The sequence below is a fragment of the Lutjanus erythropterus genome, chromosome 11 (assembly GCF_056507025.1).
Source record: "Lutjanus erythropterus isolate fLutEry1 chromosome 11, fLutEry1.hap2, whole genome shotgun sequence".
Taxonomy (NCBI): domain Eukaryota; kingdom Metazoa; phylum Chordata; class Actinopteri; order Lutjaniformes; family Lutjanidae; genus Lutjanus; species Lutjanus erythropterus.
The window spans coordinates 21,921,206-21,940,839 of NC_139327.1; the positions used below are offsets into that span (position 1 = coordinate 21,921,206).

A 19,634-nucleotide genomic window follows, 5' to 3' on the forward strand; every position below is an offset into this window, starting at 1 on the left:
CACCTAGAACAAGCTGTGGAAGATTTTACCCAGAGCCCCTTATGAGAGGTTCTACAGAGAACCCCTCTTTGGTGTAATGGTTTCACCTAGAACCCTCTCTGATAGTTCAGTCCAGAACCTTTCCATCCTCTGGGTGCTAACAAAAACTGATCAAGGGGCTTCTACTAAAACCTTAATGTATTCCAGGGATTCTATCTAGAACCCAAACAGGGAGTTCTACCAAGAACACTTTCATATTAGAGTGCAAAGAACCCTTGACAAACTCTTTGTTCGAAAAGGGTTCATTAGAAGCAAATGGGTCTGGGTGGAACCTCAGTGCTTCAGGAAGAACCCTAATATAACCCCCATATCTAACCGCTGGTTCACACTACATACTTTGGCAGCACATGTGTGTGATGATACCTGCTGGATTTTATTTCAGCAACACACACGTTTGTTCATTTCACCAGAGTTCCACTGACTATTTTTGTAGAATATGTCACAGACATTAAAAAAATCAGGTGCAATTTCTTTTTCTTCCACTTTCTTTCTGTCTCCCTCCCTCTCGCACTTTCAAGCTCTGAAAGAGGGGGGGCAAATATCACAGCACTTTCTGGCAGCAGCTCTTCATTTCTCTTCTAAATTCTTCAGGAAACTCGATGTAAAAAGACAAGGCAAGAGGAGCAGCACACAGCAGCAACACACTGCCTGCATGGACACCACAGGCGAGCAAGCCGCAGCAGTTCAGTGAGGTAGCAATCATGCACAGGTACATGCAGGGAGTGTACACCAGCCACAAGAGTGTACAAATGTGCATTGTAGACTTTCAGCAGAGCAGGTGTTTGTATTGTTAGTGCTCTGTAATGTAAAATAACCGTACGGGACTTACAGTCATGATTCCGTCCATCAGGCCGCTCTCTTGTTTGGGACCCTGCAGTCTCTCCATGGCCCACCTGTCCATTGTGGAGGCCACCCACGGGTCATCGACATTCAGCAGCCTGAAGCCTGTCATGTTGACCCCGCTGTAGCGGTACGGCTCCAAGTCCAAGGCAAACAAATCCTGTCGAGAAAGAGAAGCACAGAGATTTGAGCTCCTGTTGGGGTGTCACTTTCTTAGCTTTTAACATTCTCAGTGAGTTTACAACCACGGGAGTATTGGATTCAGAGCGCTGCTGTGGCTGCATGGAACTGGAATACGAGTCTACTTTTCAGGACTGGGTGACTGAATTAGGAAAAGTATCTGAGAATAAGTGTTATATAGGATACAGGACAGAACAGAAACATATCTTTTAAAGTGTGGGATATACATTTCTTCCTGACAGTGTAAAAAAGAGGTGGAAGCATGCTGTTTTTAACTGCTCTTTGAAAGACATGGTGCTGTTAATTTATTTCAGTATGTGTATTTTTATTTTTCTTAAAAATGCATTTCCTTCATTCATCTAATTTTCCCCAGAATTGTGCCGTCTTTCTGCCAATTTCTTTTCTTGTCTTTTTTTGTTGGGCAGGAGTGGAAATATTTTAGTCCATTTGAAAAAGAACATTTTCTATGTCATCCTTTGTATTCCTGATGTAAAAAATAAGAATCAGTCATAAAAAAAACACCCCCAAAGAATTTACGAGGCCATGGAAAAAAATGTTTCATAAAACAAATTTACTTGTGCCTTTTTCTCACCAAAGTCGTGAAGAAGAAATGGTAGTACTCGGTCATCATTCCCATTGATGAAAGCTGCAAAATGAAAAGAAGAAAGTAATAAGAGAAAAGGCCAAGTCATATTTCTTAAATATGATGAGTTCCCCAGTGCTACAGCTAAGAGTCACATATTCAATAAGAGTCATCTGGCTCATCATTTCTCCCCTGTGCTGTGCTTCAAATATGGTACACATTTATTTGTTTAGGTTTATTTTATTTTATCACATTCAAAACAGACCACTGGCACTGTGCCACTGTACACAAACAAAAAACAAAATGATTAATGAATTTCACTTAGTCTCAGTTATAAATAAAACAACTGTGTGGCTTAATAAAAAGGTTAATTAAAATGAGACTTTTCATGGTTTAGTCCTCCAGGCATGTTAGAATTGATGCACACAAGAATAGTAACAAATACATTTGTCAGCGTGTTAATTTCATGAATAAATCATCAGCTACCATACCCCACCATATAAGTTAAATTAGCTTATTCCCAAATAGAAACAAATTAATTTGATGTGAAATAAGTTGTGGACCATTTAAGGATATGACAATGATAAGGGAAGTGCTATTTCATTCCTGAACTCAACAAGTTTTCTTCACCATATCCTTTAATGGCTGTCATTCAAATCCCAATGTATGCCTTAGTAAACAAGGTAATAGGTTTATATGATTCTTTACAAAATAAAAAGATATTTTGTGAAAAGAATCATCAAAGATGTTGTCCCCAAAGGTCACATAACGTGTTGTAAAATCTGTAGAACAAACTAATGAAGAGACATTCACATCGATCCCCGTACAAACCTGCTTAAGGAGCTCTGCAGCCATGCGATAGGAGCAGTCAAAGAGAATAAAAAACTCCTTGTCCTTCTTCAGTTCCTTCAGCAGCGGCCGGGCATCTTGGTTACCCGGGGTCAGCTGTCGGATCTTTATCTTCAGGTTGAACTTTGCTGGAGCCTTGATCAACTCCTGCATCCGCATCAGACCTAAAAAAAAAAAAATAGCAGTAAAAATAACATTGTTTCCCCTACAATTGTACAGGCCCAGAAATCTATTTTTATGTCAAAAATATCAGCAAATATCCATTCATTCAGAAATCAATGATCTGCCTAAATGTGAGTCAGCCTCTGTGTTGTTGCCTGGGAAACTTTTGCTTGCAAGTGTTAGTGTCATATTGTCATAAAACAAAAGGAAATCTATTTAGTTTACTTTTTTTCTAAATGGATCTCTTAATGAGTAGCAAAATTTCCACAGCATGATGCTGTGGTGATTTTTTTTTTGATAAAGGATGATAAAGGGCAGCAATTAATAAAAAGCAATGTTTTGCAAAGATCCTACGATACAAAGATTATTTTTTAAATGTTTGTTGCAGGAAGATCAGAGTCAGAACACTCCTGATGTTGACGGTCTTGCTCAAAGATAATTAGGCAGGGTAACCCAGACCCTCGTTCTTTAACCACAGCACCACTCTGCTGCCCACCTTCTAGCTAAACTTCTCACATCTTCTTCTTCGAATCTCCTACTTCGCTTTTAAACACATAAAAAGCAGACACCTGTGTTGTGAATCCTATATCCCATATTCCTGGATGCTGTGCGTTTGTATACACAACAGTGTGTAATTGTGCAGGTGTGTGTCTGTGTGACATTTCAGGCAAATAAAATTCTGATCGAATAGAAAAAGGTTTAAGAAAAAAAATCAATAAACTATGACATTTCACCAGCGGCATTTCATATTCTCTGGGTCGTGGCCAGGGGCTCTATATGTGGGATCTGGATTTATGGCCATCAGTGTTGTCAGAGGGCAGGAGTACTGGCAGCTGTTTGATATGAGGCTCTCGTGCCGTAACACAGATTGGGTTCGCTTGCCAGCACGAGGAAGGTGACTGTGGAATTGCATTTTGTGAGTAATTATAACCCTGACATATGAATATATTGTAAGGCCTAGAAAACACGAGCCAGCATCCCTGACCTCTTCTCCCTCTCAGTTCTTCACTTCAAATGTCATGCAATGTCTTGGTTGATATTCAATAATGCATTGGGAAATAGATTCGTAAACAAAATGCAGTATTTAGTCACTCATTATAGAGGGTATTCAGAAAAAGAGTGATTCTTTTTAAGCTTAAATTCCATATCCTAAAGATACTGTCTTAATAAAAGGATAGATGATTTTTTTATGGTAATGTGGTTGTGTTTTCCTGGTCTTAAAGACTATATCACAGATTGAGTGATTTCTGAGCTAAATTGTTCTGCTGTAGCTTAGTGAAATAAGCTCTGAATCTACCCTCTTCCTGTTCAATTATTATACCCACATTAGGGCTGTTTTTCTTCCACAAATAATCCTGCTATAAGTCATTTTGATTCTACTTTAATTCTGCAAATTTGCTTTTCCACATTTCCACATAAAAGGCTGACTAATTCAAGTGGCTTTACCTCCCATTATGTCCCTTTTAATGCTTTTCTTTTTTGCAGTTTTGAAAGATATATTAGCAATCTGAGCAAAACAATAGGGTCCTACCTGTGCTGTCCTCATAGACCACCGTTAGCTTCCTCCATTTGAAGAAGGTGACCACATCCAAGATGGCTCTGGCGATGGCCGTGTACTCAGGATACAGGTTGATGAAGAAGGTGTCTTTGTTGTCCACTGACGGATGTTTCCAGCGGGTCTGTATGTGAGGCACCTCCAGGGCGTTGCAGATGGACTGAACAGCACTGACTGAGGAGCTGTGAGACGGGCCGAACACAGCGACCACCCCGAGAGCCAGCTGGTCACACACTTGTGGTAAAAAAGCAACACAAAGTTGTTGCTGATTACAGATTTATGTGAGTTCAGTGTTTCACAATCAAATGCAAATGCAAACTGTAACTAAGTACATTGACTCAAGTATACTTAAAGTGGCAATAAATGTCTGTTCAGATACTGTCGTCAAATGAAGTCACCCTATGGCAATTGAGCCTACAGCTCACTGATGAATACATTGCAATATATCTATGTTTGCAGAATTATGAAGTAAAGCATTCCCAGAAAAAAATGCTATATTAGGTAACTGCAAATGTAATCTCTCTGAACAGATGTAGTACCTGTGTATGCGTGCAGAACGCTAAAACGCTGTCAGACAACAGCCGATCCTGCTTCACCTTTACTTTAAAAGAATTTAACTGGTGAAACACGAGCCGACTTTTATTATGAAGTAGTCACAGGAAATCCAGTGTGTTAGTCAGTGAGCTTAGCACTCCGCTAAAGTTCAAAAATGCTCCTTAAAATTAAAAAAAAAAAAAAAAGCAATAATTTTTGGCATGTCATGTGAAGCATGAAATCAGATCACAGTTGCTCACAGAATAATGGGAAAAGGCCAGTTGTTGCCTCGCTTCAGTAGTTTTCTTTTTCAACCCCCTTAATTCTGCGACCTTCAGTATTAAATCACATTTGCTGTAACCACCAGGGGCGGGTCTAGGAGTTGAGGAGATTACACCAAGTACTGTACTTATTTTGTACTTCAATTCCAAATTATTCAACGTTATGTCTCTACACAACATCCCAGAGGCAAATACTAAACTTTTTAATCCACAAAGCTGCTGACATTAAATGGTTTTATAGACTATGATGCATTGCTGTACATTAAACCAGCTAACAGTGACCTTAAGTAGCTAAAATGAGCTCAACCTTAAACATCTACAGCAGTAAACCACAGCAACATTAATGCAATAATATTAATCCATAAATATCAGAAGTAATAACACTGACAGGGAACACTTTACTGCAACGTGAATAGTTTTACTTTAGTTATATTTAGCTGATAATATTGCCATACTTTTACTTCAGTAAGGTTTTGTGAATGCAGGACTTTACTTGTAGTGAAGTATTTTAGTGTGATATTAGTACTTTTGCTTCAGTAAAGGATCTGAATACTTTTTACACTCCTGGACACCTCAGGAGGAGTGACATCACGTCCACATACTGTCTGGACAGACAGTCTGTCTCCACAGAGGACAGACAGTCTGTCTCCACAGAGCCTGCTGCAGGAAAGTGTGGACACGCATATGAACGCACGTTAAACGAGCGTTACTATCTTTTCTGAGTCACAGATTATAAACGCTGTTGCACGTTGGCGCCGATCAAACGCGATAAATAGCTTTATTTCATTTTCTGACTCCTCGTGTCGGACACAAAGTTCCAGATCAGCCCCGGATGTGTCTGTAAGCAGGACACGGACAGACAGACAGACAGACTGCAGCACAGCTAACATCAGACAGACAGAGGGAGGAGCATCAACTTAACGTCACTGTGAATGAATGATATCAAACTTGTAGAGGAGGAAACACACGATTACCTGATTAGTGTTCACTCTCGGGATGTTATTTTGTCTTTAGATCTGCTTCATCGTCTCATTAAAGGTACAAACATTTACACACACTTTGACGCGAGGGGGAGACGGAGCCCTTGTGTACCTCACAGGGCCCTATGTGACTTCCTTAGTGCGCGTGCAGGGCCTACAGGCTCTGATTATGTTAAATTGAGTATTACACCTGAAGTATCTCCTGTCTGTGGTTTACTAGCGGCTCCGGCTGCTGCTGATGTACAGCTTTCTGTGGACGGTGCCGCCGGTGACTTTTTTAAAAATTGTGGATGTCCATGAGAGTGAAAAACTTCTTCTTCTTCTTCAGGGCAGGATACGGAGGCCACGTGCCCGCTGGCGGCGTATGACTGCCCCTCTGTTAGACTCCAGTACTGCACACTGACCCACATGCAGTGCATTCAGTGAGAGAGAGTGAAATAAATTACTTGTACTATGTAATTTTCAAAACATAAAAGATAAGGGGCTTTTGAGAAATATTGAGCCTCAGAAGCTTTCCCCGAAATCCGCCTCTGGTAACCACCTAGCCTGGCGTTGCCAAACTAATTTGCAAATGTGTTGAATGATTTCAGAGGAAAATATTATCTTTATTCCACTACATTTATTTGACACTAAATGAAGTTTTATAACAAGATTCAGGAACAAAGACCACGCCTCAGACGGATTCATTTCCGTACTGCGAGTACTTAAGCACACCTCATCTGTTTCCTCACCCTTTGACTCTGTTTCCACATCGCTCCCTCCCCGACCCCCTCTTTTTCTTCTCTCTTTGCCTGAATACAGGAACCGGGGGGCTCCATACACCAGGAGTCTGAAAGAGATGGTACCCCCACCCAGAGTCTCAGCCCTGCCTGGTTCCATTCTGTCTTCCAGCCACCAGCCAACTCCACCAAACCCATCCATCCATCCAACTCAAAACCCTCATCCTCTCCACCACTTCCTCCCATCCCATACATCCCTCATCCAACAACCCTCATCCCTCACCCCCCATCCCACATCCCTTACCCACATCCCCTTCCCTTAATACACTTAATACATAAATACACCCATGTTTATAAACTTAAAATTTGCCCTCTTCTGAAAATGCTATTCATCCCCTGTATGCTATCCAGCTATGCAAATCTTATCGATATCATAGCAAACAACATGCAGAGATGTAAAAATGATTGAATGCAACAGTCCTACTCTACAAGACATCATGAGAAAATCAAAATATCCCTTTAAATATTACAGTCTCTAGAAGTTCTCATTTTCCTTTTATTCTGGAGTTGCTAATTATTTTAGAGCACTTATCTACACACATGAATGATTTAGGCGATTGTGTTCTCATTAGCATAGCAACTTCTTCTAATCATTTCATACCTCTTCTTGAAGCCTCAAAACCATCAAACAGGTTGATCCTCTGGATGTCGTAGGTGAGAGTCGTGTTGGGCATCAGGGTCTTGTTACGGTTAATGTTGTTCACAGCAAACTTGAACGCCAGCTCGTCCATACTCACTAACTCGCTCTCCCGGGTCTCAAAGATGCCACCTGCACATGGAGATGGAGGACAAAGACAAAGACACTGTCACCGCCGACGTGCACAAATGCTGCAGTGTCCGTGATAATAACAGATCGCAAAGTGATGGATTCTGTGGGTTGAGAAAATCTGCCACCTTTGGTTAACATTAAATAAAGATTTTCAAAACCCACAGAAACTTAACTAGGCAAGACAATCAATCTGACTATTACATTTTCACCTGTCAGTAATGATATACTGTGTGTTTACTTTTTACTGGGTATATAGTAAAATTATGTTTTAAAAGCTGGACGGAAACCACACACACACAAAAAAAAATTCCAAAACTGAATGAATGTTTGTTCGACAGAGTTGTTTTAAATTGGTGTCATTTGTTAATTATGCCCTCCTATTATTCAACTGAATTATTGGACTGATTCAAAGTAACAACTGGTTGTTGGTCAAAACAAGACACACACATGTTAATAGCCATCCATGTGCCCGTGTGATCTGTACCAAACAACTTGCACTGATGAATTTGCTTTTATTTGATCAAATACTAACAGAGGAGCAAACATCACAGGTCCAGTGAACTGGTCAATGTACTGCGCTCATGTTGTGGGTGTTATTTCTTTGATACTATAGGAACCACATGATTTATAACATGCAAGAAACGGACATTATTAATGAGCAATCTAATGTTTAATAGATCAGAAATTAACCATCAATAAGAACTCATTTTGGTTTGGCAGGTTGTAAAACATCCCATCCTTTCTATTTAAAGAGGAAACAGACGATTTGTAAACCGCCCCCTCGTGGTTCCAAGTGGTATTACTGTTAAGACAACACCAAATCGCTTTTGGTTTCCTCAGAGCTCAACTCCATGAAGGAAATGATCAACAACACTTTATGTTCACTGAAGAGCTACATCGAAAGCTATTTTAAATATGTGGATTTTAATAACTTAACAAATAAACAAGTTACTATAGAGGATCGTGTCAGGGTGAAGGAGCAAGTCAAGACAGAAGAAGATATGAAGAGAAAAATGAAAATTTGTCAGAGGTGGCAAAAGTAAACATTCTTTACTCAAATTGAAGTACAGACACTTGTGTAAAAAAAGAGATGTAAAGTAGTAGTAGTAAGTTTTATAAAATGTAAAATGGAACCAATCTAAACACAGATGGTGTCATTATTCTGTATCACACTGTGCAATCAACATTCACTTTGTAACGAAAAGTTAATGCAAAAAAGTTTTCTCTCCACTTTAATGCTGTGGTAATCCATTAATAATGGTTTTCTCACTTTTTCTAAGCCATCGTGTCTGCAGCTAATAATGTTAATAAGTTACTAAGAAGGGTTTTAATTATCAAGTCTTATCTGTCGAAGGGATCTGTCATGAGCTGGCAACCTGAAAGGTATCTCAGAAAGTGTTATTAACCATTAATGAAAACACTGCAGCTTATGAGCCTTTGTAAAGGGTGTTGTGCAAATGACACCAGGTGGAAGATAAAAAACATCATTTTTGTGCCATTCAGAGAAACCACAGATGGAAAAGATGCACAAAAACAGCTATAGTAAGTCTCCAGTAACCCAGACGAGGTCGACAGTATTCATATATATTCGTCGTACAAAGCAGCACAAGAGTCTGCACAATCTAAAATTACACCAAATGTTCTCTGCAGCCTGACTTAATGAGGGTCAATTCTTTTTATGCAAATCAAATCTCCCAGTCATAAACAAAGCCATAAATACGCTATGTCCACAATAAAAGATAATATTTGTAATTTCAATGCCTCCAGCTTCAATATTCTACGAGCAGAGAATTAATTTGGAATTCCCAGAGAAGCATGCAAATGAGGAAGAATGTTAAGTGCTCCAAGATAAACAATCTGAATTTTCCTTTGAGGCATAAAGCATTATTCCAGACACTTTATTTCTAAAAGTGGGGACAAAGTCATTCTGACTTAAAGGTAGCTGCTGCTCCACTGTTTTACAGTACGGGGACCCACGGCCACACACAACTCACTGCACGGCCCGGCTGTCAGCAGGCTTCGGAGAAACAATGCTGTTCAGACAGACTTCTGAAATTGCCCTGAAACCCGTCATCAACATCCTGTCATCCGGGTGCAGAAGATGTGAGGTGTGGACTTAGAGGCAAGATGAAATGGAAGTAGAGTAATTGCTCCTGCAGTGTGAAAGGGCAGGAAATAAAAAGTCTTTAAGAGCCTTTCGTGGAGGTTTAAAACAGGCTTTTGAAAGATGAGTCAAGTCACACAAGTCAAGACAGGAACTAAAAGAAAAAAAAAAATCATTGGCTAAGTAATTGTCGGTCTTGTAGTTGTATTTTTTTAGGTTTGTTTCTTCGGCAGGAAAAAGCGAGTCTTTGCTCCCTTGCTAATCCTGCAGCTGTTTGCTCAGACTAAGTCTAATTCTAAACATTTGTGTCTGTTTGTTGTACTACTTCTTCAGTTCTGGTAAAATATTTCCTGACTTTCTGCTGCTGCTGGTGCATTATAGTGTAACCGCTGATTTTTTTTAAACATACTTAAACATTAAAATGGGCAAAATATGGAGCAAAAAGAACAATGGGCATGACATGAGTCAGAGGTTTTGATAACATCTGTAGATAATGCTAAAAGAAAAAGAGTGGGTATTTTGTCAAATGTCCTTAATTGTTGACTTTAGTCTTTGTTGTCTCAGTGTTTGTCGTGGGTCAATCACTCTTGTTTAAGTAATGTTTGTAGTAGTGATGGTATTCTGTCATTGTTGTCATTTATTGTTTAGTGGTTGTTTGTTTTCAATAACTGTTGCTTGTGTTACTGTTTGTACTGGTTGTCTATTGTCTATGTCTGATTTAAAGTGTTGTATTTTGTGTTTTATCCCTTAAAAGCCTAAGGAGGGTCAAGGACTGCAAATTAGTTATAGCTAGAGGTCCTGTCTACATTGCATCGGTTGCATTTTCTACTCAAATGTAACAAGACCTAATTCCATTGAACTCATCAGAAGTCCAGTCTTCATCACATCCTGATCTTCAGTCATCCCTTCACCACCACCAGTGTCTAGACTCCATCAGGGGTTTCCTACATTTATCACGGCTTGCCTCCTTATATATGATGATGTCATGATGGGGTCTAATCACCAAAGATTTTCCACATTTCTCATCCTGACTGTGCACATGTCAGTAAAATATATTTCTTACTCTCAGATTGTAATGAGGCTACAGCCAGCAATATGTTATCTTAGCACTAAAACTGGAAACAGCTAGCTTTGAAAGGAAAGGAGATTGAAAAACGGCAGCCTCTACAACTTATATAAGATAAATTTCACATTTAAACTTTTGTTGCTGACCCTGTCCACAACAGTACATCACTCAGCATCCTGCACATCCGACTCCTCTTACACTTCATACAACCCCACTTCAGATAATCTGTACTATCCCTTTAAGCTGTACAAGAACCCAAATGCAGAAATGACAAATTGTAGGTTTACAAGAATTGGACGCTGTATAATTATTTCTTGCCTGGCAATCACAGTGACAACAAGGCTCCAGAAAGTCACCGGCCCAGCCAAGAAATAGTTCCAGCCGTAGAGCCAGGCTCGCTGTTTCCTTCTGCTTCGTCTCTTTATCCTAAGATATGCTAATCACTCGCTGGCCTTAGCTTAGATCAGATATTAGGGTGGTATTAATCTTCTCATCTACCTCTCAGCTAGCGTGAGCAGGTTCCAACAAACCAAATGTGGGACAAAGAGTGTGTTTGTGTGCTGAGAGGTAGTCTAAAATGTTGATATTAAAAATAAATATATTCATATCATATTATGCTCCTTAGTTCTTAAGGTTCTATGGTTCGTCCTCTGGTTGCTTCTGTAACACATAACAGACAATAGATAAATAGTTTTCCAGTCTTTGTTGCGACTGCATTTTTTTTTCTTTGCAGTAATTTAAGCCCATTTCTGCCAGTAAAAGAAAAAAAAATCTCCCAAATAAGTTACAACTATTGGATAAAAAGTCATTTAAAAGAAAGTCTTTATCTCATAACCATGATGTTTTATCTCATAATTCTGCCTTATTATCTCATAATTGCATCTTTTGATCATATAATTATGATTTACCTTGGGGACATTTTTTTCTTTTACTAGCTGAAATTGTTTTCCAAATATTTTGCCCAAATCTGCAGTGTGACTTGCAGTTTTGCAAAGACAGTGACACGTGGTGACATCCCTCCATGCTTTCTTCACAGCCGCTGTATAAAATCAAGATTTTGGGAAAGCATCTGTCCAGCACTGTCTGTTGAAAACTAGAGTCAATCAAAATGTGGGGATGAGATGCTGTGAAGTCCTACATAAAGCGAGACACCTGGTCCACCTTTTTTTCAGCATGAAAGCAATTGAGCATATTTCATTGTGGAAAACACATGCAGCCACACAAGAAATCTGTATAGTTTAACGCAGCAAAAGGAGGAATAAAACCACACTTTTTGGAAATTGGAACAAGTAAAGAAATAGGTTGGCCAAATCAGTTGTAGTGATTCTAGTTTGATTACTGATTGACTATGTAGACTGTATTATCTTCAAACCTAAAAATACAAAAAAATCCTTAAAACAAAATCCTCTCCAAATAATAAAGTCCATGGTCTAATGTGCAGCTGTTGTGTTGGTCCTTGACATGAAAAAAATGGGAACCCCTGGTCTAACATTTATCAGAAACTATCTGACAAAAGAAAAGCTAAATAAGATCACAGATCTTGTTAGCATAGTAGCTTTTGGTTTTCAATACTCAGGTTTATGGACACACTTTGATGGGTAAGTAAAGTATGAAGTTCAATAGCCTAGCCCAGAACAGAACAAAGGGTTTAAATATCCATCACAAAGAATGCAAATGTGTTCACTGGATCTGCACCGTCTTTTTGAACCAGGTCCCTGCAGTGACACTGTGAGGGACCTCTGAGTCTGCATTACTGTAACCGGCCCTTTGAAGTCCAGTTTTTCATTTCCACAAACAGACGATGATAAAAGTCCAGGGGAGTCGTCCGAGGCATCCTGAATTACTGGGCCATCACAACAGATGGACAATTAATTTGACGCATGGTTAATTGTTGCTCACATATAACAAGAGATAACATGAGCCGCAGGGACGGAAACACATCAGGACTCACATGGTTACAGCTGCTGGTCAAGTACTTTACATGTAGAGCAGCCTGAGGAGCTCCATGCGCCATGTCTTGGAAATTGTACTTGTAAATTATCAACCTGATTGTCTGTGTAAATGTAAGTGCATTCATGATGAATGGCTCATACATGTCACTCCTTCAGATTGCACAAAATGATTTATCTGTAAAGCTTGATCAGTTTTCTATGTATGCATTCACTCAACATACACAAATGTACATATATGCATTACTCACATTAAAGCACATCAAGAAAATACAGAGACAGGCACTCAGAAAATGTCCTGGTCACTAAATAAATCCTTATAAATGCAACAGCAGCCAATTAGTAATTATAATCAGGAACCATTAGGGCATTAACATAAAAATGTCGTTTCTTCTACAATTACTGTGATTACCAGGTACGTAGCTGTAATTGGAGGGAAACTGTGCCATAAAAATGTGGATATGTGGTACAGTACAACGGATGAATGAGAGATTTATCTGCCTGCTGTGGTGGGAGGAAAACATAAAACAAAAAGCTCAAGAACGAATCCAAGCTTTGTGCCAACCTGTCATGCAAACCTGATCAGTCTCTTCAGCAACCCAATGGGGAGATAAAGATGTTTGTTTGTGTTTGTGTTTGTGTGTGTGTGTGTGTGTGTGTGTGCACATGGAGAACCTCACATCATCCATTTGTCACTTCACTATTTAATTACAAGTAATTATGTTTTGCGCAACTCATGCGCCATTCTTTCTTGAACTCTGCTGTGGGTTGTGACTACTGCAGTCATTAAAAAAATGATTTTTTTTAAAAAAACAAGGTGTTTTTTCCTTGCAAATGAATTAATGTACCTCAGAGCACTAAAAGCATTCATTCAGCTCCCAAATAATGAGGAATAATTTGCCTCAGGAACACACATCCATCTGCCCTACAAGACAGCATAAATGAGTGTTAAAAGTTTCACAGGGCCCACGGGACTCCATAAATGCCTTTTAACATGCGACCGGGGTTTGCAGGTAGATTTCATTTGCATAAAATATAAGCACACTCAAGCTGCGCCGAGGCTGCATAAAACACAGGGCAGCTCATTATGGCCAAATTAAGGATGGGTGTAAACATAAAAATCTAAGTTTTTCCATTTGCCTCAGTGGTGATTAATATTGCGTACAATTTGTGTTATTTAAGAACGTTTTACGGATATTTCTCCTGTTTTGGAACAAAAGATTTTTGACTTGCAGTTAACAACATGTCCCCCATGTATCCTGCTCACTGGTCTGAACTGTTACCTATGACAAACCGAGTGGGAATTTAGGAAATAAAGTTCTGTCCTGATACCATACCATATACCATAATAATATTTTCGACCAAATACGATTGATATTTGAATAGTAGTGTAGGGAAAACTCTTGGTGCGTTCACATAATATTAATACAATGAGATTTTTGAAAAATCATCCTCAGTAACATGGATATAATGACCGAGAGGGTAAATGCAAATAATAGAACATCTAGAACAGTCTGGTAAGTTCAGAAAATGAAATACACACATACTATAGAAAATCACATCCCCAACTGAACCCCAGGCTAGTTTACTTCATCTTTACCTTTCTTTGTTTTTGGACTACATTTCCCAGATTCCACTTGGTAGCATCTCTGGTGACTGGTGACTGCTAGGACCAGAGGCTAGTCCTGTGACTGATGCCTTGTAATTAATTTTGTTTGTTTTGTTGTTTTGTAACCAAACTGTGTTTATCGCCTCAAGTTAATTACCTTGCTTGCTAATATTACCTCGATCATACCCGTTAGCCTTTGAGACAAACATTTATATTGTGGTTCTATTATAAAAGATAAAAGATAAAAGAGCCAAAGGGTGAGTTCACACAAACCTTGTTTAGTCAGTTTGAACCAAACCATTTCAGTGTTTAAGCCCTTGGTGCCGTTCGTTTCAGGTTGGAGTGAACTTCAGATTCAAACTCCAGACAGTTACTCTGGTCTGCGTTGAAAGAGCTGGTCTCAGACTGCCGTCATTTGAACTGTGGAGCAGTTCATTTCTGGTGTGAACACAGTGTGAACCAATTAACAGAAGCGTACCACTGCACATGTCAATTCATTAGTTAAGAATGTTTCTCTACCTGTTTTGGTGACTGGTGAACTAAGTAAACACAATGTCAACTGGCAGGGGTAATCAAGACGAAGTGAGAAATACCCAGGTTATTAAATTATTAATACCTGCTGTCCTTTGAGAAGTTCACATGTGGCCCTCTAAAGTCTGCTGATATGCACTCCACATGTACAATATCCAGGTAGAAATTGGGGCATTTGTTGTATTTTCACCTGCCGACTGTATAATCGAATGGCATTTCACCTCATGACGTGTGTTTACAATATCTAGACCATTTGAGTTGTGCCTTTCTGAACCAAATCGATCTGGCTGGAAAATTGAAACAATCTATCATCCTTGCATTGGTCTGATTCAGGAACCAGACCTTCAGGTGTGAACCTGCCACAAGTGAATGACGGAGGATGGTGGAGAAACATCTCCCATGGTGATATTATTGATGCTTCCTCCATAAAATATTCCTGAGAAGATTCCATGTCCCCCCACTATGTTGTAATGAGATCTGTGCCCTTGCCTGCCATTTGCATAGAGATGCGTATGTATATGCAAAGTGTAGAGGGGACTTTAATATGCTGTGTTACAGCGGCTGATGTTGTCCCACATTGCCTTTTCATCATAAAAATGACCAGACTGCCTCAGTTCTAGGAAAGGCTAGATTTACACATTCATGATTGAAAATGGAATGATTAAGTGCCATTAAGGTACATTAGCATGCAGAGTTTTATTCCTAATTATTGTATCAGCATGGCTCCACTGATTTTCACACTTTAAACTAGAGAAGAGAAGTTTTAGAGGACAAAAAAAAATAAGAAAAGAGTGCTTTCTTCTTCATATTGGACTCTGTTTGACCTCCACATGGTGATAACCAAAAAGCATAGTGTGGTTGAGTCATCTTTTATTTAGTGCTACATTTCAGTGGAGGGCAGTTCACATCAAACTGCCACTGAGCACCTGAGATAGAAGAAATGTGGCTCACTCGAACATCTGTGAAAGATCACTGAGCTGGACAAGTAAGAGAGTTCTCCTTTCTGCTGACAGTGACAGAAACCCCTGCCATCTCCGTGTCTCTGAAAACAGGGATTGCAGTGCACTTTGGAGAGGTGATGTAGCTACAGGCGGAGAAAATGTATCTTGGAGGGTAAAAAAAACAGGGGTCTCAGGTGTCAAAGTGAATGACAGACATTTCACTGCACCCCTGGTTGCAAAAACACAGGGGAAACATTTTGTTCCCCGACAAAACAAATCAAGGGAGCCCTACGAATGGGCAAACAAGGAAAAAAATGCAATCAGGGATGTCAGAGTGGAGAAAAACAGAGACAGAAATAATCGAAACTGACTGCAAGGGCACCGGGAGTAGGAGTAGCATCTGAAAGTCATGTCCAACATCAAGAGCTTATAATATGCACTTGAACAAGAAAAATCTTTTTTATACAAAGTCCATGACATATGATGCTTGTGGTTGAAAAAAAAGTGTTTGTGTGTGTACTCTCCTCTTCCTCCTAATCCTCATCTCTTCTCATCCTCACTCTTCCACCCTGCTAACACTTCTGTCGGTGGAAAAAACAGAATCATAAAGTGTTTCTGAACTTGATAACCTGTGCACAAACTTAGGCACAGGGGATTCAGCCAGCATCAGTGCTCTAACAGAAGCACACAGAGCTTTTTTCTCCCCGGGTCAAGCCGGTCTCATGCAGTCAGATATAATATCTTGTTCATTTTGGACGTTATGGATCATAATTGTTTAATCCTTGTTTTTCTGGATTTGGACGAAAACACTGCAGCTGCTCCAGCTGTCATGCTGACTGATATGTTAAATACAATCTGACAGCTGTGAACCCGTCCCCTCCTCACTTCGTAGGTCTGTTGAGATTTAATAGGCTTTTGAATTATAATAATAATTTTTTATTCTTCATTAATGAGAATAATTTTGGACACAGACCTCAGTCAAGCACGAGACACACAGACGCGCCCGCTTTTAACTTCAATATTTACACTTAATTGCTGGTCGAAAATATGTTCAAAGGACACTTCACTAATCCACACTCCTGTGAGGGGAAAAGACTGAACATAAATGAAGGTGTTTTGTTATTGCTGAGAAGCATGTGTGTGCTTCGGCCAAATGTGCTGGCTAAATGTACTATCTTGTGCAGGCAGACTGATTGCGCCACAGATTTGTGCTTTGACCAGGTTTTAGTTGTACAGCCTATCTGAGTACAGTAAACAGGAATGGAGAAAGATGATCGAGGTTCCACTGGGTACCAGGCTTACGCAACTGTTACTGGAGCACATAGTGAAAAGGGGCAGGGCAGGGAAGAATCAATTATAATAAAAACAAAGAACAGTTCTGACTCTTCAAATATTCTTTCTTTTCACCTAAAGTACATCAAAAAATGTCACAATATTTATACTTTGTCTTTTATAGAGCATTTTGCATAAGAACTCAAATTGCATTGAAAAAATCTGTTTAATTGGATATTATTATACACAATATTTATCTGCTATAATTTCATTATTAGAATAATAAAAAAGCAATATCAATTTCCTATTGTCAGCCTTTAATTTAATCATCCCAATATTTATCATGCATCATTTATAATTATCCTCAACTGTAGCATTTTGACAGAATCATATCAGCTTACTATTTAAGAACATGACGCTTTTTGCATTACCACTAAAATGACAGCAAAAAATAGAAGTAGTTTATACATCATGTGATAGGTGTATGGGTGTGCATATGAGTGACCAACAGTTTGTCTGCAGCTAATCTCACACACTGCTGGACCCCTCAGCATAAATGTTTTTGTACACATTTATGTGCGTATGCTCCAGGACCTCTCACGGTTGCAGTGACTCACATTTTTGGAGAAATCTTGAAAGATCTACATAAAACCGATTTAACCCTAAACATAACCTGTAATGACTGCTGACTTCTTACTGCTCTTATCGTTTCATTGGAATGGAAGTCATCAACAACTGTTAGGCTAAAAACAAGCCTTACCTACAAGCAGTGTTACGTAATGAAATTACTTTTACTAATCAAAATGTTGGCGATGACAAAGGGGCTACATCAGAGCATTCTTTTCAGGTTGCCTGGCAGAGATCTGCTCTCCACTGAGTGCACTCTTCTAGTTGGCACTGGTTTTGTAAAACGACAGCGGTATACAACAGTTGCAATCATGCTGACAAAAAACCACAGCATCCTTTCACGTTGAGTTCCAAAATCATTATTTTCCTGCTCACAAGTCGGACAGACACAGGTGCCACTAAATCAGACAAAGAAAGGCACAGAAGTGATTGTTTCGCTCACCATCCTGAGATCAATCTGCACATCAGAAGAAAGGCCCCGTAAGGCCACAGGATCAATACATACAAATGAATACCAACGTATACCATGCAATTCTATAACCAACTACAGCCTCCTCTCCTTTCTCACAACTAAAAGTCCTGGTTTTCTGCCAGCATGATAAACGATCACCCTACTGAGGCAGCCAATTCCACAGTTTATCTGTGTATATATCTTTGACAGAAGTGGGGCCAACTTTCCAAAACTCTGGCAATTTGGCTGAGGTGAGATTCATTCGTTCTCCTAATGGCCAGTTGTTAGAGAGAAAGGAGCTAATGGATAAAATTAAGCAGGCGCCCTTTTTAGTAAAAATGTAGGTTACAGCTCCAAGTTAACTGAAGCAACTACATTTAACAGAAAGTGGCACCTGGAGCCAAACTTTGCAGTTCACAGACACTGATAGTGTCTATGTATGTAAATCTTGTGTGAATTTCACGACTTGTGTTGTTCAAGGGAGCCTGAGCTGAAGCATCAAACCTGAACATATTGGACCTGAATGGTCCTGAATATTAATGTGTGACCCAGAGCTAAACTCCAGATCAGAAACCTCCTGCATGTGCAGCTGTGGACTTCACCAGATAAAATGAATAAATGCCATCCATGCTAAAAAGATCCAACACATAGGGCAGCGAACATCAGGATGTTATCAAGACATACAGCCTATAATAGCACTCTTATACTGTGGTTGGCAAAAATCTTTTTTTTTTCCATGTGTACCAATTCACAAAAAGACATTGTAGCTTATCAGATAGAATATCACTGTTGATTTATATAGTATGTCAGCTCATAAGTAATAATAAATTGCAGTACATAAACACCAAGATGTGTCTGAGTTCAGAAACCGTGTCACTTAAAGTTTGTTCACCTCAATCAGTAAGTCTGGGATAATATTGTCCATAACATGGGTTGGCCAAATAACAAAAAGCAAATTTATACATTATAAAACAATTCATAGATATTACTGGACTTCAGTCAAACTAAAGAGGCTTGGTCTAATTCAAAGCAGTGAGAGCTGGAAATGTAAGATCTCTATGGGTAGACTGAGGAGCGGTTGGATCAGTCCTTGCCAAGGACGCCATGTTTTTTGCTCTCTTTGAGGCAAATTTGTTCTACCAGTCGGACTTACAGGGGGATAGTTAGCTCCTAGCTTGGGGTTAACTCTTCCTTAATGCAGTGAGGATTATACAACAGACAAAATAATACAGGCACCCCTTGTTATAAGGACTGGATTAAGGTCACAATAGTTACAGCCTCATACAAGTCAATGCTGGCCAAACTGATTTTGTGTTTAAATTAGATACGTAAGGTGATATCAAGCCTTAATGTGTGTCATGTGGGGTGTTGTGTGAGGTAAGGATGCTATGATCCATCATACTATGCCGTGGGGTTTGCTTTCATTTTTGCTGCTGTTCTCTGTCTGGGTTTGTGTTCTTTGTTACCTGTAGACCACCATGTAAAAATATGTTTTACTTATTGTTACTTCACTTAAATGTTTGACTTTCACTG

The 19,634-nt window shown here is 39.4% G+C and overlaps 1 protein-coding gene across 4 annotated transcripts in view; it reads right to left on the reverse strand.

Moving 5' to 3' along the window:
- Nucleotides 1-19,634, reverse strand: part of grik1a (glutamate receptor, ionotropic, kainate 1a) — a 59,200-nt gene that overhangs the window by 34,322 nt on the left and 5,244 nt on the right. For all 4 annotated transcript variants that reach the window (XM_084731285.1, XM_084731282.1, XM_084731286.1 and 1 more), the window contains exons 2-6: nucleotides 7,384-7,551; nucleotides 4,185-4,442; nucleotides 2,474-2,655; nucleotides 1,652-1,705; nucleotides 869-1,039 (exon numbers count right to left, since the gene is read on the reverse strand). In XM_084731285.1, the coding sequence (XP_084587411.1) occupies nucleotides 869-1,039; nucleotides 1,652-1,705; nucleotides 2,474-2,655; nucleotides 4,185-4,442; nucleotides 7,384-7,551 (833 nt within the window). The remainder of the gene's footprint in view (nucleotides 1-868; nucleotides 1,040-1,651; nucleotides 1,706-2,473; nucleotides 2,656-4,184; nucleotides 4,443-7,383; nucleotides 7,552-19,634) is intronic.